This window comes from Budorcas taxicolor, chromosome 4 (assembly GCF_023091745.1).
Source record: "Budorcas taxicolor isolate Tak-1 chromosome 4, Takin1.1, whole genome shotgun sequence".
NCBI lineage: Eukaryota > Metazoa > Chordata > Mammalia > Artiodactyla > Bovidae > Budorcas > Budorcas taxicolor.
In genome coordinates, this window is record NC_068913.1 from 99,712,256 (window position 1) to 99,731,541 (window position 19,286).

At 42.9% G+C, this 19,286-nt stretch overlaps 1 protein-coding gene across 1 annotated transcript in view; it reads left to right on the forward strand.

Moving 5' to 3' along the window:
* The window catches only part of LRGUK (leucine rich repeats and guanylate kinase domain containing), a 109,075-nt gene that overhangs the window by 64,282 nt on the left and 25,507 nt on the right, over window positions 1–19,286 (forward strand). Inside the window, exons 14-15 of the mRNA XM_052639044.1 lie at window positions 1,764–1,965; window positions 2,682–2,777. Coding sequence (XP_052495004.1) covers window positions 1,764–1,965; window positions 2,682–2,777 — 298 coding nt within the window. The remainder of the gene's footprint in view (window positions 1–1,763; window positions 1,966–2,681; window positions 2,778–19,286) is intronic.

Consider the following 19,286-nt stretch of genomic DNA (forward strand, 5'->3'; position numbering starts at 1 on the left):
TCTCTTTCAGGATTTTCCACAGTTTATTGTGATCCACACAGTCAAAGGCTTTGGCATAGTCAATAAAGCAGAAATAGATGTTTTTCTGGAACTCTCTTGTTTTTTCGATGATCCAGCAGATGTATGCATTTGTTTTAAAAACTTATGTAGTTATATTAAATATTTGAGATCTTCAAATACAGTTGATTTTTTTTTTTTCAGTTACCTTCTCTGAACAGTGTAACATTTTTTTAGTCAGAAAGAAAAAAAGTGATTAAAGGATCCCATTACACCAAACACACAGAAAACAAAATCTAGTGTCAGATTTTCTGTTACTATTGATTACCTCTCCCTTAAACCTTTTCCTCTCTGACTTGGAAGAGCAGGAGACTGATCCTTTTTTGGTCTTTTGTGTTGGTATAGTCCCCACAAGGGCTTCCCTGGTGGCTCAGACAATAAAGGAATCCACCTGCAATGCAGGAGGCCTGGGTTTAATCCCTGGGTCTGGAAGATCCCCTGGAGAAGGGAATGACAACCTGGTCCCATGTTCCTGGAGAATCCCTTGGACAGAGGAGCCTGGTGGGCTACCATCCAGGAGATAAGTGTTGCCTCACTTCAGTGAAAGTGCTCAAGTTTCTTCCAGCTCATTAATTTTCCTAACTTTAAAGCCCTGCAGTTCTTAAGGTTTACTTTGTTTCTATGCTAATTAGCCAGAGCAGCAACAACAACTAAGACCTTTCCCAGAAAATGTCTTCCTTGAACAAGGCAGACACAAAAAGCATGCATCTTTGAGTGCAGACACTCCCCAGCTCCAGTGTCCACCTTTTTCCAGTTCAGTGGTTCTGAGTTCTGGCTCCTGCTTTACTTTTTTCCTTCCTGAGAGCTTCCTCCTACTCATTTCCAGGAGGTTGAGTCTATAAACCAGGCTTTATTCCTGGTTCTTCCCACCCAGCTAAATCCTTTTTCCAAACTCTCCTTGTCATTGACCCTTTTAGGCATTTTTTTTTTTTTAAAGAGTCTCTATTTCTTCCCCTTGAATTTTTAAAAACAAAGATTTTGAACACCGAGTTAAACTGCTCATGGTTGGATTGACATGGAAGGAACTACAGAGTCCATTTGAAAGAACTTCCATTTCACAGAGGAGTTGGCACAGAGTCACAGTAGCCGGCAAGCTGCAGTCCTGACCCAGGCCCCTGGTTCCTCAGAGCACTGCTACCTACCACTGCTTCCCTGCTTTGTGTGGGCTCCTGGTTATCAGGGCATCAGGAGCCTGGCCTTCCCATGCTCTGGGTACAGGCTGTGAGATGTAATAGGAACCAGCCAACCACCAGGCTGCTGGTTTAGGAACAGGAAGGGACCAAACTGATGACAGAGGGGAAACAGAGGACCCGTTCTCTCTGGTAAGATCTCTGTCTCCAGCCGCTGCAAGGATGCCTTTTGAAAAGTAGAATTGAAATTGCTTTTCAGCTATAAATATGCAGTATTCTGTGAGCATAGCTATTTGTCTCTAGCAATTTTCTTTTTTAACAATCATGTTCCTTAGAACAGTTGAAGGATAACCAAGTAGGATGAATTCTCATTTCTCTAATGATAACATAATATTTGATACACAAAAAGAAGTAATCCAATCCTGAGGTATTTGTAGGAAAATAATAGCTAATTATACAGAGTAAACAAATTCTTCAGTACAACACTACTGATTAAACCTATGTTGTCACATATTTCCTAAATGATTTCTAAATTGTGTCTTTTTCTAATTTATTATCTTTTCTTTAAATACATAGGGTGTAAGAAGTTTAAAACATTCCTATTTTGAGCCTCGATATATCCTGGTGGTACCCATGGACAAGCAAAAATATGAAGGCTACTTGAGGAGAAAAGGATTATTCAGTCGTGTAGAGATTGAATTTGCTGTCTCCAGAGTGGACCTTTATATTAAAATTAATCAGAAATATCCAGGGTACTTTGATGCAGTAATCAACGCAGGTCAGTAACTTTCAGCAAAGTTTTATTTTTAAAGTATAAGATCACTGGGGAAAAACCTGCTCCAAAGTATGTTCTTACTGTTGACTGAAGGCAGTTTCTCACGGTTGTAGGACTGAGGCTCCTGACTGCTGGCTGGCTGGTTGCCAAGGGTGACCCTCAGTTTTTAGAGACTGATCTCAGGCCCTGTGCATGTGGGCCCCTCCACATTCAGGGCAGCAACAGCCTATTAAGTTCCTCCTCATGCTTCGAGTGTCCTGTCTGTCTCCAAACAGAAAACCTCCTTTTATGGGGAATCATATGATTAGATTAGGCCCACCTGGGTAATCTCCTTTTTGATTAGCCCAAACTCATAAATAACCCTAATTATTTGTTAGGATAATAAATTATTTATTAGGATATTTTACTAGGATATTTATTATTAGGATAGTAAATGATTTATTAGGATCTTGATAAATAACCCTAATTATGTTTGCATAAGTCCCTTATGCCATAAAACCTAACATAACCACAGGAGTCATAGCTCCTCAGACTCACAGGTTCTGGCCCACACTCAAGGTATGTGTGTGTGATTAAGCAAGGGTGAAGTGTCACTGGGTCTTAGAATTCTGCCTACCATGATATTCATGCAATGAGATCTAGCTAAACGATTATTGCCACAGATTGGCTCTGTTTTGATACACGTCTGTTGCTAAAGTAAATTCTCTCCTCTGCTGCAGATGATCTGGATGTTGCCTACCAAAAGCTCAGTAAGCTCATTAGAGAATACCTTGGATTTTCTGAGGTGACTGCCATGAGTTTGGCTCCAACCACAGGTACGGTCCTGTCCCTTTTGTGCCAGAACTTAGTTTGCGTTGAAATGAAAACAAATCTATGGGCTGTTATTTGAGGACTCATCAACCAGGCTAATGCTAGTTCTTTTTTGTTTTTTTAAAGAAGCAAATTTATCTGTATATTTGGCTGTGCCAGATCTTATGTGTGGCACGCGGGATCTTTAGCTGTGGCATGCAAACTCTTGGTTGTCACACGTGGGATCCGGTTTGCCGGCCAGTGATCAAGCCTGGGCCCCCTGCCTTGGGAGCACAGAGTCTTGGACACTGGACCACCAGGGAAGTCCTCTAAAGCTGGTTCTTGCTCTTTAATCCCTGTCCTTCCTCTGGTGTTACTGTCCCCACAAACAAATTGTGTGAAACAGCCCCTCTGGATGTGTCCCTCTGTTTGTCAAGGTGACCATAATGGATCTCAGAGGACTGTCCTTCACGGATGTGCTGGGCAGTTCCTTGCAGGCTGGTACTAGTTAGATGTGGGTCAGTCCCATGGCTCAGAACTCAGCCTTCTGGAAGCTTGGCTCCTTAGGGGCTGGGGTGGTGTTCTGCCTGACAGCATTGTTCAATCCAAGAGATTCTTTCCCTCTTTGTTTGCGCTGCTCTAGTCCTCAAAATGCGGCCCTTCAGAGTATAATGGAAGAGGATGTGAGAGTGGTCCTGGTCCAGCTGCCCCCTGGGACAGGCTGCTTAGCTGTTGCTGAACTTCAGTTTGCCCTCTTGTTAGATGGAGCTAATCCTCCCCACCTGCCTCATGAATCATACGCAGCAAATAAAATGGGATATGTGGGTGCCTCTCCTTGGAATCTAGAAATTCTAAAGCCCTAACTTAGAATTTCAGTACATGAGTATTCTGAGATGTCTTTAACAGTTTTCCCCCAAGTCCACCTCGCACCTATTAGGATGGCTACCATGAAAAAAAAAAAAACAAAAACAAAAAATAGAAAGTTTGCTGGCAAGGATGTGGAGAAATTAGAAATGTAAAATGGTGGAGCTGCTACAGAAAACAGTATGGTGGTTCCTCAGAAAAATTAAAATTAGAAACACCATCTGATCCAGTGATTCCACTGCTGGGTATATACCCGAAAGAACTGAAAGCAGGGTCTTGCACAGATGTCTGTGCATGTTCACAGCCGCATTATTCACAATAGCCAAAAAGTGGAGGTGACCCAAGCATTCATTGGTGGATGAATGCATAAACAATATACAGTTTGTACATGCAACAGAATATGATTCGGCCTAAAAAGGAAGGAAATTCTGACACTTGCTTCAGCATGGATAAACCTTGAGGACCTTCTGTTAAGTTAAATAAGCCAGCCACAAAAACACATATACTGCATGATTCCAATTATATGAGGTACCCAGGCTAGACAAATCATAGAGACAGAAAGAAGGAGAGTGGTTGCCAGGGGCTGGAAGAGAGAGAGGAATGGAGTGTTGTGTAATGGTGTCAGAGTTTCAGTTTTGCAAGATGGAAAGAGTTCTGGGGATCGGCTGGAGAATGGTGTGAGTGTGCTTAATGCTATTGGACCACCCGTTTAAAAATGGTGAAGATGGCAAATTTTCGGTTACATGTATTTTACTGTCATCATCAAAGAATGCCCTCGTGAAAGAAGTTCTTCGATGGACTGACCTGCATTCGTGCTTATGAATGCTCAGGCGGTCTGTCGTGTGGTTTGGCCTTTGTGACCCTGCCCAGTAGGATCTTGCTGGCTGGGTTGCGTCCTGGCCAGCCAGCAGCAGGTCAGGTCACGGTTTTTGCCAAAGTTCAAACTAACTGTGTTGTTTTGCAACTCCACACGCTTTCTCGAGGGGAGGTGCCCTTGGAATTCTAGAATGAGATTGGTTTGAAAATGGTGGCACCCAACAAAAAATGACCAGCGTTTTCCTCCCAGGTGTGTCTCATAGGAGATGAGTGGTGGAAAATACCAGAAGAAAGTGCACGCTGAGGAAATGGGCACCCCTGGAGGAAGAAAGGTTTCACTCAGTCTGTGGAGGGGCACATCCAATGAGGGGTGGGCAGTGTCCACCCTGCCTGGCTGCCGCCTCTGCGTCAGGCTCTGTCCTTTAGAAAGCTTTGCCTGTCCAGTTGTACGGTGTTATCTCATGAGGCTTCCATGGAAGCTCCATGTACGTTTCTCTTGAGGAAATATGGCTCCCTTTGCTTTAAATCTTTGCTAGCCATCCCAGCAACCTCTGATGTTTAATTTGGTCCCCTGCGTGGACATGTCCCTATGGGGCTGTCCCCTAGGTGAGAGCACCCTGCCCCGTCCCTGCACCAGGCCCATCTCCCATTGTAAATTAATAAGTTGGTGTTTCTGGCTGTTAAATCAGCCCCTCGTGGGTTGGGAGAACCATGAGTCAGTCCCCTGAGCCTGAGCAGTTCCGAGAAACTGAGACATAGCAGCACCAAGGGCACCTCTAAACTGTGACTGCCGAGCAGGACTTAGCACCCCAGGCGATGGGATGTGGCCACCCCCGCCAACCCCCACCCCCACCCCCGCCAACACAGCTCATCTTCTCTGCAGCCATCAGGAACACTGACTGTTGATTGCAGTGTGCCATTTGGCAAATTAATAGACCAGATAATGTGTGCATAAGGAAATAGACTTCTGTTTTAAACGGTTTTATGAAACTTCATTTATTTGGACGAATTAGGTTAGACCTGTCTGATTTAATGAAAAGTATGACTTATGGAATTTGTAAAAGTGTTCTTACTCTCAGATACATTTAATACCTGAAATTGGGCCATCCAGTTATTGACTAATAGAGTCCCAGCTTTTAATATTAGATGGGAGGGTTTGTACTCACTATATCAAATCATTGGCCTTGATAGAACCCAGTTTTTCTGACAGGCTTACTATTTGGAAACTGATATATTTTCTTTAAAAGCCAAACACTCTATTTGATTTATGCAGTTCATCTGTGGAAGAAGGTACTTTTTTCAGCTGATGGTTTAAGGGTAAATTTGCACATAAAGTGATTTTGTGGAGGCCAGATATTATTCAAGTATTTAAAAATTCTAATTAACATAGTCCTCCTTAAGAAGCTTATACATTGTCTCTAGTGGCCCGAGAGTAGAGCCAGCGGCCCCTCTGAGTCTCCGGGTGGTGAGGTACACGCCAGGGAGCGTGGAGCAGATGGTAACAGGTTCCCGGCGGGAGAGCAAGGCCTAGCCATAATCACCTTAAGGTGACCCTTGTGACTCCCTGAGAAAGGTCCAGAGCCGCAGAAGGGTCACTGCCACAGGCTCGGCTGGCTCAGAATTCTCGGCCTCCTTTCTGAGCTGGGTCAGTCTGAGTTAAAGTTCTGTGGTTTAGGTATGTCTATATAAAGACTTTCATTACTTTCATGCATGTAAATGGGATCCTGAAAAGCAAAACTCCATAATTTTAGTGTGGTGGGATCACGTTCATGTATAATTGAGCTGTCAAAGGTAAGAAATTGAAATTAAAAATATTTAAGATTCTATGATGCCAGTTTTGCCTTAGCAATTAAGAAATTGGACTGGAAAGAGGAAATCTCAGTTTTGCATTCAAACTTTCACCAATAATCATTAATTTGATTAGAACTCCCATTTCTAAGAAGCAAAAAAAAAAAAAAACAAAAACGATATATAATATTCTGGAACATGTTAAAATATGTTCTTCCAGAGCTGAGGTTTTCCACAGTGGGCCTGAACTGTCCATCTATGCGGTCAGCTTCACTGCAGACAAAAATCTGATGGCCAATGGTGTTTTCATAGAAGCAGTGATCCTGTGTCAATGCAGACAGAAAACGATTGCCACACATTTGGATTGCTAATACATAGCTGTATCTTCAGGAATTTCATGTTGCTAATTTGTACTTGAGAATGCAATTTTAAATTCTACACTTAATGATGAGAGTGGGATGCAGTGAAGAAAGTAAGCCCACTGTTTATCAGTTCTGAGTGTAGCAGCCCATCAGCCTGGACCCACAAGTGCAAACCTTCACTGGAGGAGAGACTAATTAAATTTTCATTTAATACATGTAAATATAAAATAATAACTTTGGGCACAGAGTGATTGTAAACCCTCAAGTTTTTTAGTTGTTTCGTCTCTCCATCGTGTCCAGCTCTTCCCGACCCCATAGACTGAGCACACCAGCCTTCCCTGTCCTTTGCTATTCCTGGAGTTTGCTCAAACGCATGTCCATTGAGTCGATGATGCCATCCTATATCAATTAAGGTACAGAATTGCCTTCCTCCCCCCAACAACAGTGCAGGTAATATTAATTTCTAAACCAAGATGGTTAAAAAAAATCCTGAGTAAACAATATAATGTCTATAAAATAAAGGAAAACTCACTATATTCACAACCCAGTATATGTGATGTCTTTTCTCTCCATTTGTCTCTTTACAAGTGATTTCTGGAATTGTCAGTACTTCCAGTAAAGCTTTTAAAAAGCTGATCCAACCACCACCCTGAGTTCTCACTACAGAGGTCATAAAACAACATTTTATTTGAAAATCATTATTCAGAATTCTGACTAATGATAGAGAAAAATGATGGCAATGATGAGTCTAGCAAGGGGAAAACTGAGCAATTTACTAGTCCATAAAGTGGTGCCTTTATCTCTAATGAGGGGCCTGGTATCATTTGCCAAGTTATATGAATGGTTAAATTGTGAAAGTGGGGCAGAAAAATCCTTGTGTATCTGATTATTGGAAACCAGGGGGGCTCAAAGAACTTTCAGCATTGGATTTCACCATTCTTAGAATTTTCTGTATTTTAAAATACTTTTTATTGTGGTTTAAAAAACAACATGAAATTTGCCATTTTAACCATTTTAAGTGTACGCCTTAAAGGTATTATTTATATTCACAATGTTGTAAACCATAACTACTGCCTATTTTAAGTATTTTTCATCACCCCAAACAGAAACTCTATACCTGTTCAACAATAACCAACACCCCACCCCTAGGCCCTGGCAACCTCTAATCTCCTTACTGTCTCTATGAACCTGCCTATTCTAGATGTTTTTTTACTGTTCTTATATTTTATTTTAACCTTATTTCTTGACTAAGTTCATATTTTAATTTATAACCATTATAAACTAGGATGTTAAGAACGATGAACAGGGCAGCCCCTCAGAAAACCCAACACGTGGCAAAATTTTCCTTGTTCCCCCTCTCCTTCCTGTCCCTGGTTACCTCTCACTTGACTGGAAGCACGGGGTGCACACCAGACTAGGAGGTTCAGAGAGAACCAGGAGTGGTCGAATGCCTCCTGCACTGTGGGAGGAGAGGGGCTGGTGGCCAGGAGCCCAGCTGGCTCCTGGAGGTGGGCCACTCTGGGCCCCCCTCAGAGGTCTGATTTGGTTTGGCCTCTGAGTAGCCAGTCTCCCTCAAGGTCAGCTGAGGCTGGTTTCTTGAAGGCTGTTCCAGACTGGTGTGCCACCTCTGGCCACTAACCTTTCAGAGCCATGTCCTAAGGGCTGGGTTACAGTGATCCATGGGCCACCAGAATACACCAGGGGTTCTATCCTGAACGAGTGCCTGCTGAGGTGATTGTGTCCAGGAGACTGGACTCACGTGTACTCTCACGCAGGTGACTGAAGAAGGCAACCCCCCTCTGCAACATCGGCACAGATGTTGGTCTCTGAGAGTCACTTTTGAAGCCAGGGTGGATCTGGAGGGAAGAGGTTGCCCTGGGCAGGTGGGGGGTGGAGTGGGGATGGGTAGCAGCTTGGATAGTGGAGCCTCAGGTGCAACGTCCCTGAGCCAAGGTGTCTTGTGAGATCCCATTGAACCCTTTCTTTCCTCCTTCCATTCATCACTCACTTACTGAGTGCCTGCTGAGCTTCTGCACCTTGCTAGGTACTCCTTACAGAGCTCACAATTTCTATGTGGGACAAGGAAACAGGCCACTGAACAAGGAAACCGATCAGACTTGGTCTGGCTTAGCTGCCCATCCTCTAGTTTCTACTGTGAAAGCAGCATTGACCTCTAAGCTGGTGAAATGAAAAGGTCATTCATTTAGAAAATATTCTGGCCCCTTCTCAGATCTGAATATAAATCGGTTCTGTGAAGAAGCCTCTTCATGTTTATTTATAAAAGTTTATGCTTTCATTTGACTAAAAATTACTCTGCGTGCTCAGTCGTTTCAGTCGTGTCTGACTCTTTGCGACCCCATGGACTGTCGCTCTCCAGGCTCCTCTATCCATGGGATTTTCCAGGCAAGAGTGCTGGAGTGAGCTGCCATTTCCTCCTCCAGGGGATCTTCCCAACCCATGAATTGAACTCACGTCTCTTATGTCTCCTGCATTAGCAGGCAGGTTCTTTACCACTAGCACCACATGAGAAGCCCCAAAATTGCCCTGATTCCATTAAATAAGATAATTCTACGCACTTAGTATACCAAGGAGAAAGGATTGTTAAATTCTTCTATATGTGTAATTTTATTCTTTTTCAAGGTCCTATGTGCATCAACAAAAAAAGGAAAGATATTTTTGGTTATTAATTTCTAAAGTTACATTGTTGCATTTGTTAAGATGTTTTTTAGCTAACTTCTCTTTATGTTAAAACAGGAGCTCCCTCTAGCAAGAAGACTGCCTCTGGGGTGCCCGCACACCTCGTTCCATCCCCAAGGCGCTTGGCGAAACTGCAAGCGGATGGCCAGGTAACAGAGCATCTCTCTGGAATGCAGATCCCCACAAAGGTCCCTGAAAATCAGAGCCTGGCTCCCTCCCAGAACCAGGAGCTGACTCAGGAGGGAGCAGCCCCTCAAAAGAGGCTTTCTCCCGAGAGCCAGGTCAGCGCTCAGCCTCCTGCAGAGCCCAGCCCATCAGCGCCTGGTCTTCTCCAGAAGGCCCAAGACTTATCCCCAGCCCAGATGGAAGGCGATGCTCAACAATCAGCTCTTTCTTCAAAAACAGCAACCACAAATCCACCTGAGAATGAGGCCCAGACATCTGAGATGAAAGCCCGTGAAGAGGGGCAGCCTGCCACCACCCCTTCCCAAGGGCCTCTTCAGCATCCTGACCCACCACCAGCCCAGGGCCCTCAGCTGGATCAGGATGAAGAATCAGGCGAGGCCAGGGTAACCCCCAGCAGCCCTCCCTGCTCTGAACTTCCACAAGGATCTGACCCTGCATCCTTCAGCCCCCAGGGAATCCAGGAGGGGGAAACCAGGTCAGCCAGCCTGCAAGCCAGCAGTTCCCATCATGATCCTCCCAGAGATCCCTCTAGCCCTGACGAGGTTAGGCCTGGACCACCTCCAGGAGGCTCTCAACAACCTCCCGAGGAGGGCGTCCCCAAAGCGGAAGTTGCCCGGGTCGACACTCCTTACCCAGAAATGCCACATCTCCAGGACTCAACAGATACCCCACAGACCCAGGACAGGGGGGAACCCGTGACTCTGCCTCCCAGAAGCCGGCTGGCTCCCACCAGGCTGCCCCAGCCCCGGGTCCTCGCTCCGTTCCAGAGTCGGAGGCCCACGCCCAAACTCCTGTCACCCAGCAGGGAGGAGGCCCTCGGAACAGCCTCAGATCAAACCGTGACTCCCTCTCCCAGGCCCCAGGTAGCTCAGGACGAAGACCCCAGTAAACTTCCTCTCATCAGCTCCCCCCGTTCCAAACAGCCACCCAACCCCAGCCCCCATCAGGGCCCCGGCCACCCGCAAGTCCAGGAAGAGAAAGTCCGGGAGGTGAAACTCCCTCTTATCAGTCCTCCGGTGCAAGAGCCATTAGCTGCCCCCCACCCACCCCAGGAAGGGGAGACCCAGTTAATCAAGCTCCCCCGAATTTCCACTCCTTTCTCAGAACAGCTGCCTCAGAACATGGATCCTTCTGATTCGAGGTCTGCCAAGGAAAGGCAGACTCCCAAGGCAGGCCACTCCTCCAGCAAGATTTCAGATATGCATGCCTCACCCCAAAACCACGAGCCAGGACAGCCCACAGGAGCTAGGAAAAAAAAACTTCCTGGCCACAGAGAGATAGCTAAAGGGCCTACACACCTGAAAAGGACGCCACCTGGAGGTCACCACACAGCATTGCAGCCAGAATCCCAGAGGAAGCCAACCCCCCTCAAGGCCCCCATCCACCCCAACCCCAGCCCTCCCCGGAGCCCTCAAGGGAATCGGAGAGGAAAAGTCCGAACACCAGACATTCCTGAACCACCCGACACTGAACCAGTGCCTAAAGATGCCCAGGTCCAGGAGGAGAAAAGGGGAAACGTACATCATTCCAGGAAAAAGGTCCATGCCAACCTCCCTGCAGATGACCTGGTTCAGAAGGGAGACAGGTCGAAGAAAGGACCGGCTTTGAAAAGAAAGGATTCTGGAGGATTATCTCAAGAAAATGCAGCTACCCTCAGCGGTGATCAAGCAACTCCAGAAGGTCAACCCCCTCATCGGAGACCCCCTCCGAGTGAGGAGGTCTCTGTGGAGTCAGCATCGGAGGGCTCTGCTACCCATGAGCATCCGAGGAGAATAAAAGAGGATCATAGAAGAGGTAGGTCTCAGACGGGAGAGACTTCTTCGGATCCCCCAGAGCAGGATGGCACGTCCCCCGTCCAGCAGCCTGTCAAAGACACACAAGCCGAGCAGGGAGCCAGCCAGACTGGGCCAAGCTCTGTCCAGAGGGACCGTGCTTCCAGGCAGCATGCCAAAGAGAGAGGCACCTGGAAACACAGGGGAGCCCCGGGGCACACCAGCCTGGCTGTGCCCCAGAATCAGGCATCTGCTGGGGAGCAGGGCAACTGGAAGGGGAGGCTTCGAGCTCGGGGCAGTCAGAGCACCAAGATGTGAGCCATCCCGGGGCCACCGGGTCATTGACATCTGTGCCCCCAAAGGCGGGGAAAGCTACAGTGAGGGCGGAAGAGCAGCTCTGTGGTGGTGGGGTATGCTAGCAAGTGGTTCCCCTGCTGCAGCAGAGAGAGCAGGTCTGAAAGGCTGGTATCAGCAAAGATGCTTTGTGTCCAGACTTACGCGAATTCCAGCATAATTGTAGGCTCCGTCTGAAGCAATGCCTTATAGCCACCAAGTTTTCTTTTGCTGTTCTTCAGTCGCTCAGTCGTATCCAACTCTTTGCCACCCCATGGACCGTAGCATTCCAGGCTCCCCTGTCCTTCACCATCTCCCGGAGTTTGCTCAGATTCATGTCCATTGAGTCAATGACACCATCCAACCATCTCATCTTCTGTCGCTCCCTTATCCTCTTGCCCTCAATCTTTACCAGCTTCAGGGTCTTTTCGAATGAGTTGGCTCTTTGCATCAGGTGGCCAATGTATTGGAGCTTCAGTATCAGTCCTTCAATGAATATTCAGGCTTGATTTCCTTTAGCATTGACTGGTTTATCTCCTTGCAGTCCAAATGACTCTCAAGAGTCCTCTCCAGCACCACAATTTGAAAGCATCAATTCTTCGATGCTCAGACTTCTTTATTAGGAAAATTCGTTTCTAGATTAGCAAATTCTCTTACACTTCTTGCATTATCAAGGGTTCCAAAGCAAAAAGAACCCTGAGAAAGGAATCCTTTGTAGTTTCTTGGTCTCTCCCACAAACATTCCAATCCCACAGTTAATTTGTGTGAAGAGGACAGGTTTTTTACATCCATGACAAGTGATCGAGTGCTTCAGATTTCTATTAGTATGTACTGCCTGAAACTGACTTTGTTTGAAATGAACACCTTCTTTCTCTCTTTGAACCAGAACCGCATGTAAATTAGCCCATGCCTTCATTATGCCTAACCAGCTGGCTAAAAGAATTAGGAGGGAGAAAACTGAGGCAAATCGGTTTTTTGTTTATCTGTTCATACCATCAGGATTCTTTTGCTGGCAAGTGTCAGGAATCCAACCTGAGCCAGCTTACACAGATCTATTGGAAGGGAGGGGAATATCTCACGAAGCCAAACTGGGGAGGGCAGAGCGGCAGAAGAACCTCAGACAGACTGGGGACCATTTCAGCACATCCAAAAGTCATCATCTCCAGGATTTTCATCTTCTACTGGACTCTTGTCATCTCCTAGACTTCGGTCATCTCCAAGACTCTTACCATTTCTCATCTCTGTTTTTGCCTCCATGCTGGCTTCATTCTCTATGACATAAATGACTAAATCAGTTTCTGCAGTTGGCAGGGAATATGACCATCAGTCACTCCTAAAGTTTACATTTGGTTTTACATCTGGCAGCTCCCACTATCAGAGAGGGATTGACTCAGGTGCCCCTTGGTCCCAAGATTAAAAGATACATATATATTTTTTCTCTTTTTTTTTCAGGGATATTCTCTGATTGGCCCAGTGTGAGTCAGATGCTCATTCTTCAGCCAGTCTACTTTGGCTGGGGACAGGGGCACATTTAGATATACTCAGTAAGTTCCATTCTGTGAATCCTATCATTCACAGGAAAGAGAATAACTAAAGAAAGCAGCCAGTCTAAGATTTGACTCTGAAGAATTTACAAGACAGTCATTGAGCACTCTTACTGTGTGTTCGTTCAGTATCACACTAAACTGTTTGGTATCCCGTGTTTTAAAAATGTCGTTGATGACTACATTACCTGTAGCCTGTATAAATATGTCTTTATCTTACACAAAAGGCACATCTTACCTTAACACATATCCCTCCAAATTGTATGTAGGTCAAGTGTTATTTCAAGTGCCGTAGAGGAAATTGATATTTTTTACAATCCACAGTGCAGAACTCCTCTTGTATAATGAAGAGCCTGTGATATACTAATAATTACCCTCTGATTTATCTGGTTTGTCCAAGATGAAATTAATAAGGTGAATTTTTTTAACATATCATAACTTATTTTTATGAAGTTAGTTCAAGTCCTCCGACAAGCATGGATTGAGTACTTCATATATGCCAGACACTTTGATAGCTTCTACATGGAGTGAAATGATGAGGACACTTCAAGGAGCTCTGTCTCTTATCAAGGGAGACAGATAAGAGTGTTCATTACAACACCATGTGATTGGGGCAGCTGGAGGCCCCACAGTATGCGAGGGTAGGTTTCGCACCAAATAGAGGAGAAAACTCATTTATTAACTTTTCCAGAATGTCACGAGAAGAATACTAAGGAAGGACACTGATTCAGCCTGGGATGTGAGAACTGGATGAGAAAACACTTCCAAAAGGAAGTTACCCTTCAGCTAAGTCCTCAAGGTTGCAGAGTAGTCAGCAGGCTGACAGGAGAGGAGGGAGGTTCTTTCAGAAGGGAACAGCATATGCCTGAGCAGGGAGGTAAGAGCAGGCATGGCATTTTCTAAGGACCCAAATGTCAGGAGAGCTGTAGGTATATGGAGGTATTTGTAGATCCAAAGGGCACTTTGTGCTATGCTAGTGAGCCTGGAAACTTGATCTGTTAGAAAACGGTGGGGAGCCATTGAATGGTTAAATGTTTTATCTTAGGGGCGTCTGTCATCTAGTCAGTATAGAGAATCACTTTAAGGAGGGCAATACAGATAGCCAGAACAGTGGCTGGAAAGCTGTTGGCGTTAGTCCTAACACAATGCTAAGGGGCTGAAACAAGGCACATTGTTGTGGGAATGGGCAGATTCGAGACATTTGGACTGGATGTAGGGCGAGTGCAGACTGTAAAAGAGAGGAGGGAAATCAGGATAAGCACCCATTGTTTTCTGACCTGCATGTGGGGCATTTTAGAGGCACAAATAACTCATTTAGGTGAAAAACTTTAGAAATTGATTTGGTTTCCTCCTTGAGCAGCTGTTTTGGAGGCTCATTAAGGAATTAGGGACTGCATCTTCATTAGGGCTCTAATGCAAAATAAGATGCCAAGTTTCCCATCTTCTGAATTGTAAGAAGCTCTAGCATCCTTCCCTGGGGTCCATGATGGTGTCCGGTTTGTGTTTTGGTCGTATAAACATCTCTGAGTCAGTGCAGCTGGATATTTTGTCTGTGGTTCAAGGAAATGAGTAGAAAAGATTGCTGTCTCCTCTCTCGGTGCAAGATTTTTAACAGCTGTTATTGATTTTCTTGGCATCAGGGACACTTCTGCTTTTTAATCATAGAATATAAATATTTAAAAATTGTCATTTTCCATCTACATTTACAAACAAAGTTCATATCACTTTCATTTGTTTTGTACCTTAGCAAAGTGATTTTTATAGGGGGAAAAAAACAGCGCTGTGGACTTTGGGCTCTTAGCTAATACAATCCTCAGCGTTTTAGAAGTCTGGTGCCTGGTATTCAAAATCAACAGAGGTAATAGTTCCACTGGGCGCCAAGAACCTTCTTCAGATATTTTAATCAGTTATTTCCAAATCTCAAAAGATAATTGGGCAAAGGATAATTTGGTAATTTACAAAAGAGGAAATAAAAATGGACAAAAACTTATGTCAAAACTTAATTGCTTGGTTCAACTTAAAGATAGTCATTCTAGAAATCTTATTTCTTTATTGACCACGCATTCAGAAAAGAATAAAAAGAGACTGTTTCTTTGTGTTGATGATAAATAATGTTAGACCCAAATCTTTCATCTCAAAGGTGTTTATGAGAAACTAGTCCTGATTAGCAAAAACTGGGGATCTTTTTTTTTTTTAAGTTTGTAACCTTAGAAATTCATGATTTCAGAAAACATTGAGTCAAAATTATCATTGGAAGTTCCAGTTCCAGTGCAGTCTAGTTGTGTGACCTTAGGCGAATCACAAAGCTCTCAGGCATAAAATGGAGATACTGGTAGTACCTGTTCGCAAGATTATTGTGAGGATTAAATGAGCTAATATATTGAAAAATACCCAGAATGATGTCTGGCACATAGTAAGTACCTATATGTGTGTTTGTACATTAACATGTAAGCAGCAAAAAATTTTTTCTAATATCATCTTATCCTTAATTGGAAAGGACAACGTTGTTAAAGTAGGTGGAAACACTTGGCAACTGATGTGGTTTTCTCATGGGGCTTTCCAGGTAGCTCAGTGGTAAAGAATCTTCCTGCCAGTGCAAGAGACTCAGGGGACTTGGGTTCAGTCTCTGGGTGGGGAAGATCCTCTGGAGGAGATACAGCAACCCACTCCAGGGTTCTTGCCTGGAGAATCCCATTGACAGAGGAGCCTCGTGGGCTACAGTCCATAGGGTCGCAAAGAGTCGGACGCGGCTAAGTGACTTAGCACGTATGCACACACAGAAAAGATTTGTAATAGCACCTGAAACATAGTGTGCTCAGTAAATGTTATCTTTTTTTTTTTTTACCATTATTATGTCATTGATAATATCAAAGGTATTTATGTTCCACGTTTCAGGTTGGTTACGTCATAAATGCCATCAAGGTATATGATTGAGGAAGAAACCACCAGATAGTGGGCATTTTGGTTTCTCTTTCTGGTAAATTGAAGCAAAGACTGGCTTCTATAAGCTACCAGATCTAAAGTCCCTTAGTTGACAGGGACAAAGATAGCAAAGGCAAGAAATAAAAGAAAGATGTATTTGTTTGAGAAGTGACCAGTGAAACAGCATCTTTGAAAATGTTGTTATTAAGGGATGAGCCATTGCAAGCAGAGACCACACTTAGCCAAGGTGGGATGTAGGATTGGGCAGAAATCACATCAGAAATTTAGTTCTCAAACATTTTGCTCCAAGGAGAGGAAACCTTTAATCTGTGTTCAAGCTTCCTGAAGGTTTTTATCCTATTTCCTGCCAGCCATAGCTATTCTTTCCTTATCCTCTCCTTTCCCCAAATACTATACACATCCAGATTTTATTCATCTTGAATATATCTGCCCTACATTTTATCTCCTTCAAAGTGTCAATTAACTACTTCCTGATAAACTCACCCATTTAAAAAGACCCTGAAATTCAGGGTAATGTTATTATATGTTTTATTTAGGACATTCTGGATACAGTGTCCAAATACTGAACCCATTAGTTCAACTCTGCTGAAGACATTTCAAAGCATGGAGTTCAATGGATAGAAGCATTCTTTTTGTACCTCATAAATTCTGTCTTAGAAGATACATTCATATGCTTTCCTTTATGGTGTAGAATCTGTTCTCTGTTTAAATAACTGGTTATTCCTTTGATTGGACACTAAAGAATATAGCACTTTACTGTTAGAATAGTTTAGTACAGTATTCATTTCATCCTGTATAACATGAACATTATTACTATATTTTTACTCATATGATAGCTTTCTACTACAAAAGCTTATTTTGCTATGGAAAATTATTATAGATATTATATGAAATGATTGTTTTTCTAGTTGCAATTATTCCTTTCTCAGAAGAACAGATAGACAAGATGTTTAAGATTTAAATGTGTCCGGGAAAAAAATGGCTTCTTTCGGCCCCATTGGTTTTATATTAATACTTTCTAATGTACTGAGCAATTTTCCACTACAGATTGTGTAACTAGCCTATTAAAAATAAATAAATATTTAAAATTGTGTAGCAGATTATTGCGCTTTAATTTGTTTCTGGTCCTTTTTATGGTTACATATTTCAGCATTGAAACTTTCACAGAGATTTTTGTAGCTATTTGCATTTTATATATGTATATGTATTTAATCATGGTAGGCATATATTACTCTTGCTAACTAAAAAAAAAACCTCACTACTACCAAAATAAACATGTATTTTAAGCCCCATTTGAGTGGGGAAAGAAAGGAATGATTCTGGGTGTCTGAGAACTTTTGTGTGAAAATTAAAGCCTACTTCCAAGTCATACGTTCCCGTGTGTTTTCGAAGAGAGACAAACTCTAGTGCTGATTCATTTATTTTGTTGTTGTTGCAAAGTTTTATTTAACTGTTTAAAAAAAAAAAAAGTATACTTAAAAGTGTTCAGGAGCTTCCCTCCTGGCTCAGTGGTAAAGAATCCGCCTGCCAATGCAGGAGACATGAGTTCAATCCCTGATCCAAGAAGATCCCACATCCTGCAGAGCAACTAAGCCTGTGCCTTGGAGCCCAGGAGCTGCAGCTACTGAGCCTGCATGCCACAACTCCCAGAGCCCTTGCGTCTTAGAGCCCATGCTCTGCAGCAAGAAAAGCCGCTGCAATGAGATGGACCACAGCTCGAGCTTGGCCCTGCTCTCCACAACTAGAGAAACGCCCATGCAGCAGTGAAGACCCAGCACGGCCAAAAATAAAGAGAAAACAAAGTGTTCAGTCTCATGTCTTTAGACCATAGAGCGACTTAGTTGCCTTGCTAAACAAGTAATCTTACAGCTATAGAAAAAGTGGTTATAGAACTAGGGATTTTTATTTTTAAAAATATTTACAATCTGACTCCCAAATTCCAACTTTATTACTAGTTATTAAAATGACTATGTGCCTATGATATAAGATCATCAACATTTTTTCTTTCCTCCTTTTTTTGCAGTACAAGGTCTTATTTCATTTGTGTAATAATGTGTTATGAAATACACACAGACGTTTTATCTTAGGTACATGGCTTCTATTGCGTCCGTTATTTGGTTGGATTCTGTGCTCATTTTTTAAACGTCTTATATAAATATTATTTTAATTCACTGCAAAAGGGTATAATTCTAAATAAAGTCTAAGTTACTTTGAATTCATTTGAGATATAGTTCTGATTGTTCCAGATATTTCATTTATATTTTCCTGTATTTGGTAATGATACCAATCCATAAAATAACTTGAAAATCTGTTATGCATCAGTAAATTCATTTATGCTTCATTGTAGGTGTTTAAGTAAATATAACTAGCTTATATACTGAAGAACTTGGTAATTTTTGTGGACTGTACAATGACATATATAATTTAATGTTGCCTCAAGTTTGACTTTAATTTAGATACTTTGAATAACATCACTTTAAGAAACTTTGTTGCAGGATATTATATCCAGTAATTATGATTTTTTAATAACTGAAAAGTAATATCTCTTCTTCATTAATGTATCAAGACATTTGAAACTATATTAAGAACTGTATGAAACTCTTTACTATAGGAGTCCAAGTCTCGAAAGTAGTGGCATTTCAATGTAGTCTAATAGTAGTCTAAACACATTATATTTACCCAGAATGTTTTGTTGCTGAGAAACCATTAAGACATTCATCTGTTGAATTATAGCTCCATTGTATCATTGGATAGAACTTGGTTTGTTTACATTATGGTACAATTGACTTATGGATGAGAAAGCTAGAAGAAGGGACCCCGACACAAATACTATACATTAAGTAAACTTTTATATAGAGAGGATCATTTCTATGGAAATTATAGCTTCTGTTTCTTTAAATTTCATCTTTTTTTTTTCAGATTCATCTGATCTTTTTCACAATGCTCTATTCTTTTTTTTTTTTTTTTTTACAATGCTCTAAGAGTCTCATCAAGAGAACAAATGTTTGGGGTTTTGTTTCTTTGTTTTAATGAGTATAAGGTTCAGTCAGCCCTTCCGTCTCTTCTTGTTTTGTTTGCCTTGCCTCAGCCATGCTGAATTCTTTACTGTAATTCAGTTGTGCTAAGCATGCTTCTGGGTGTTTATACAAAGCCATTCTCTCTGCCTGATATGCTTTTGTCCCATATCAAAGGCATCAAGGTATTTGAATGCCTTCCTTTATCCCTTTAGA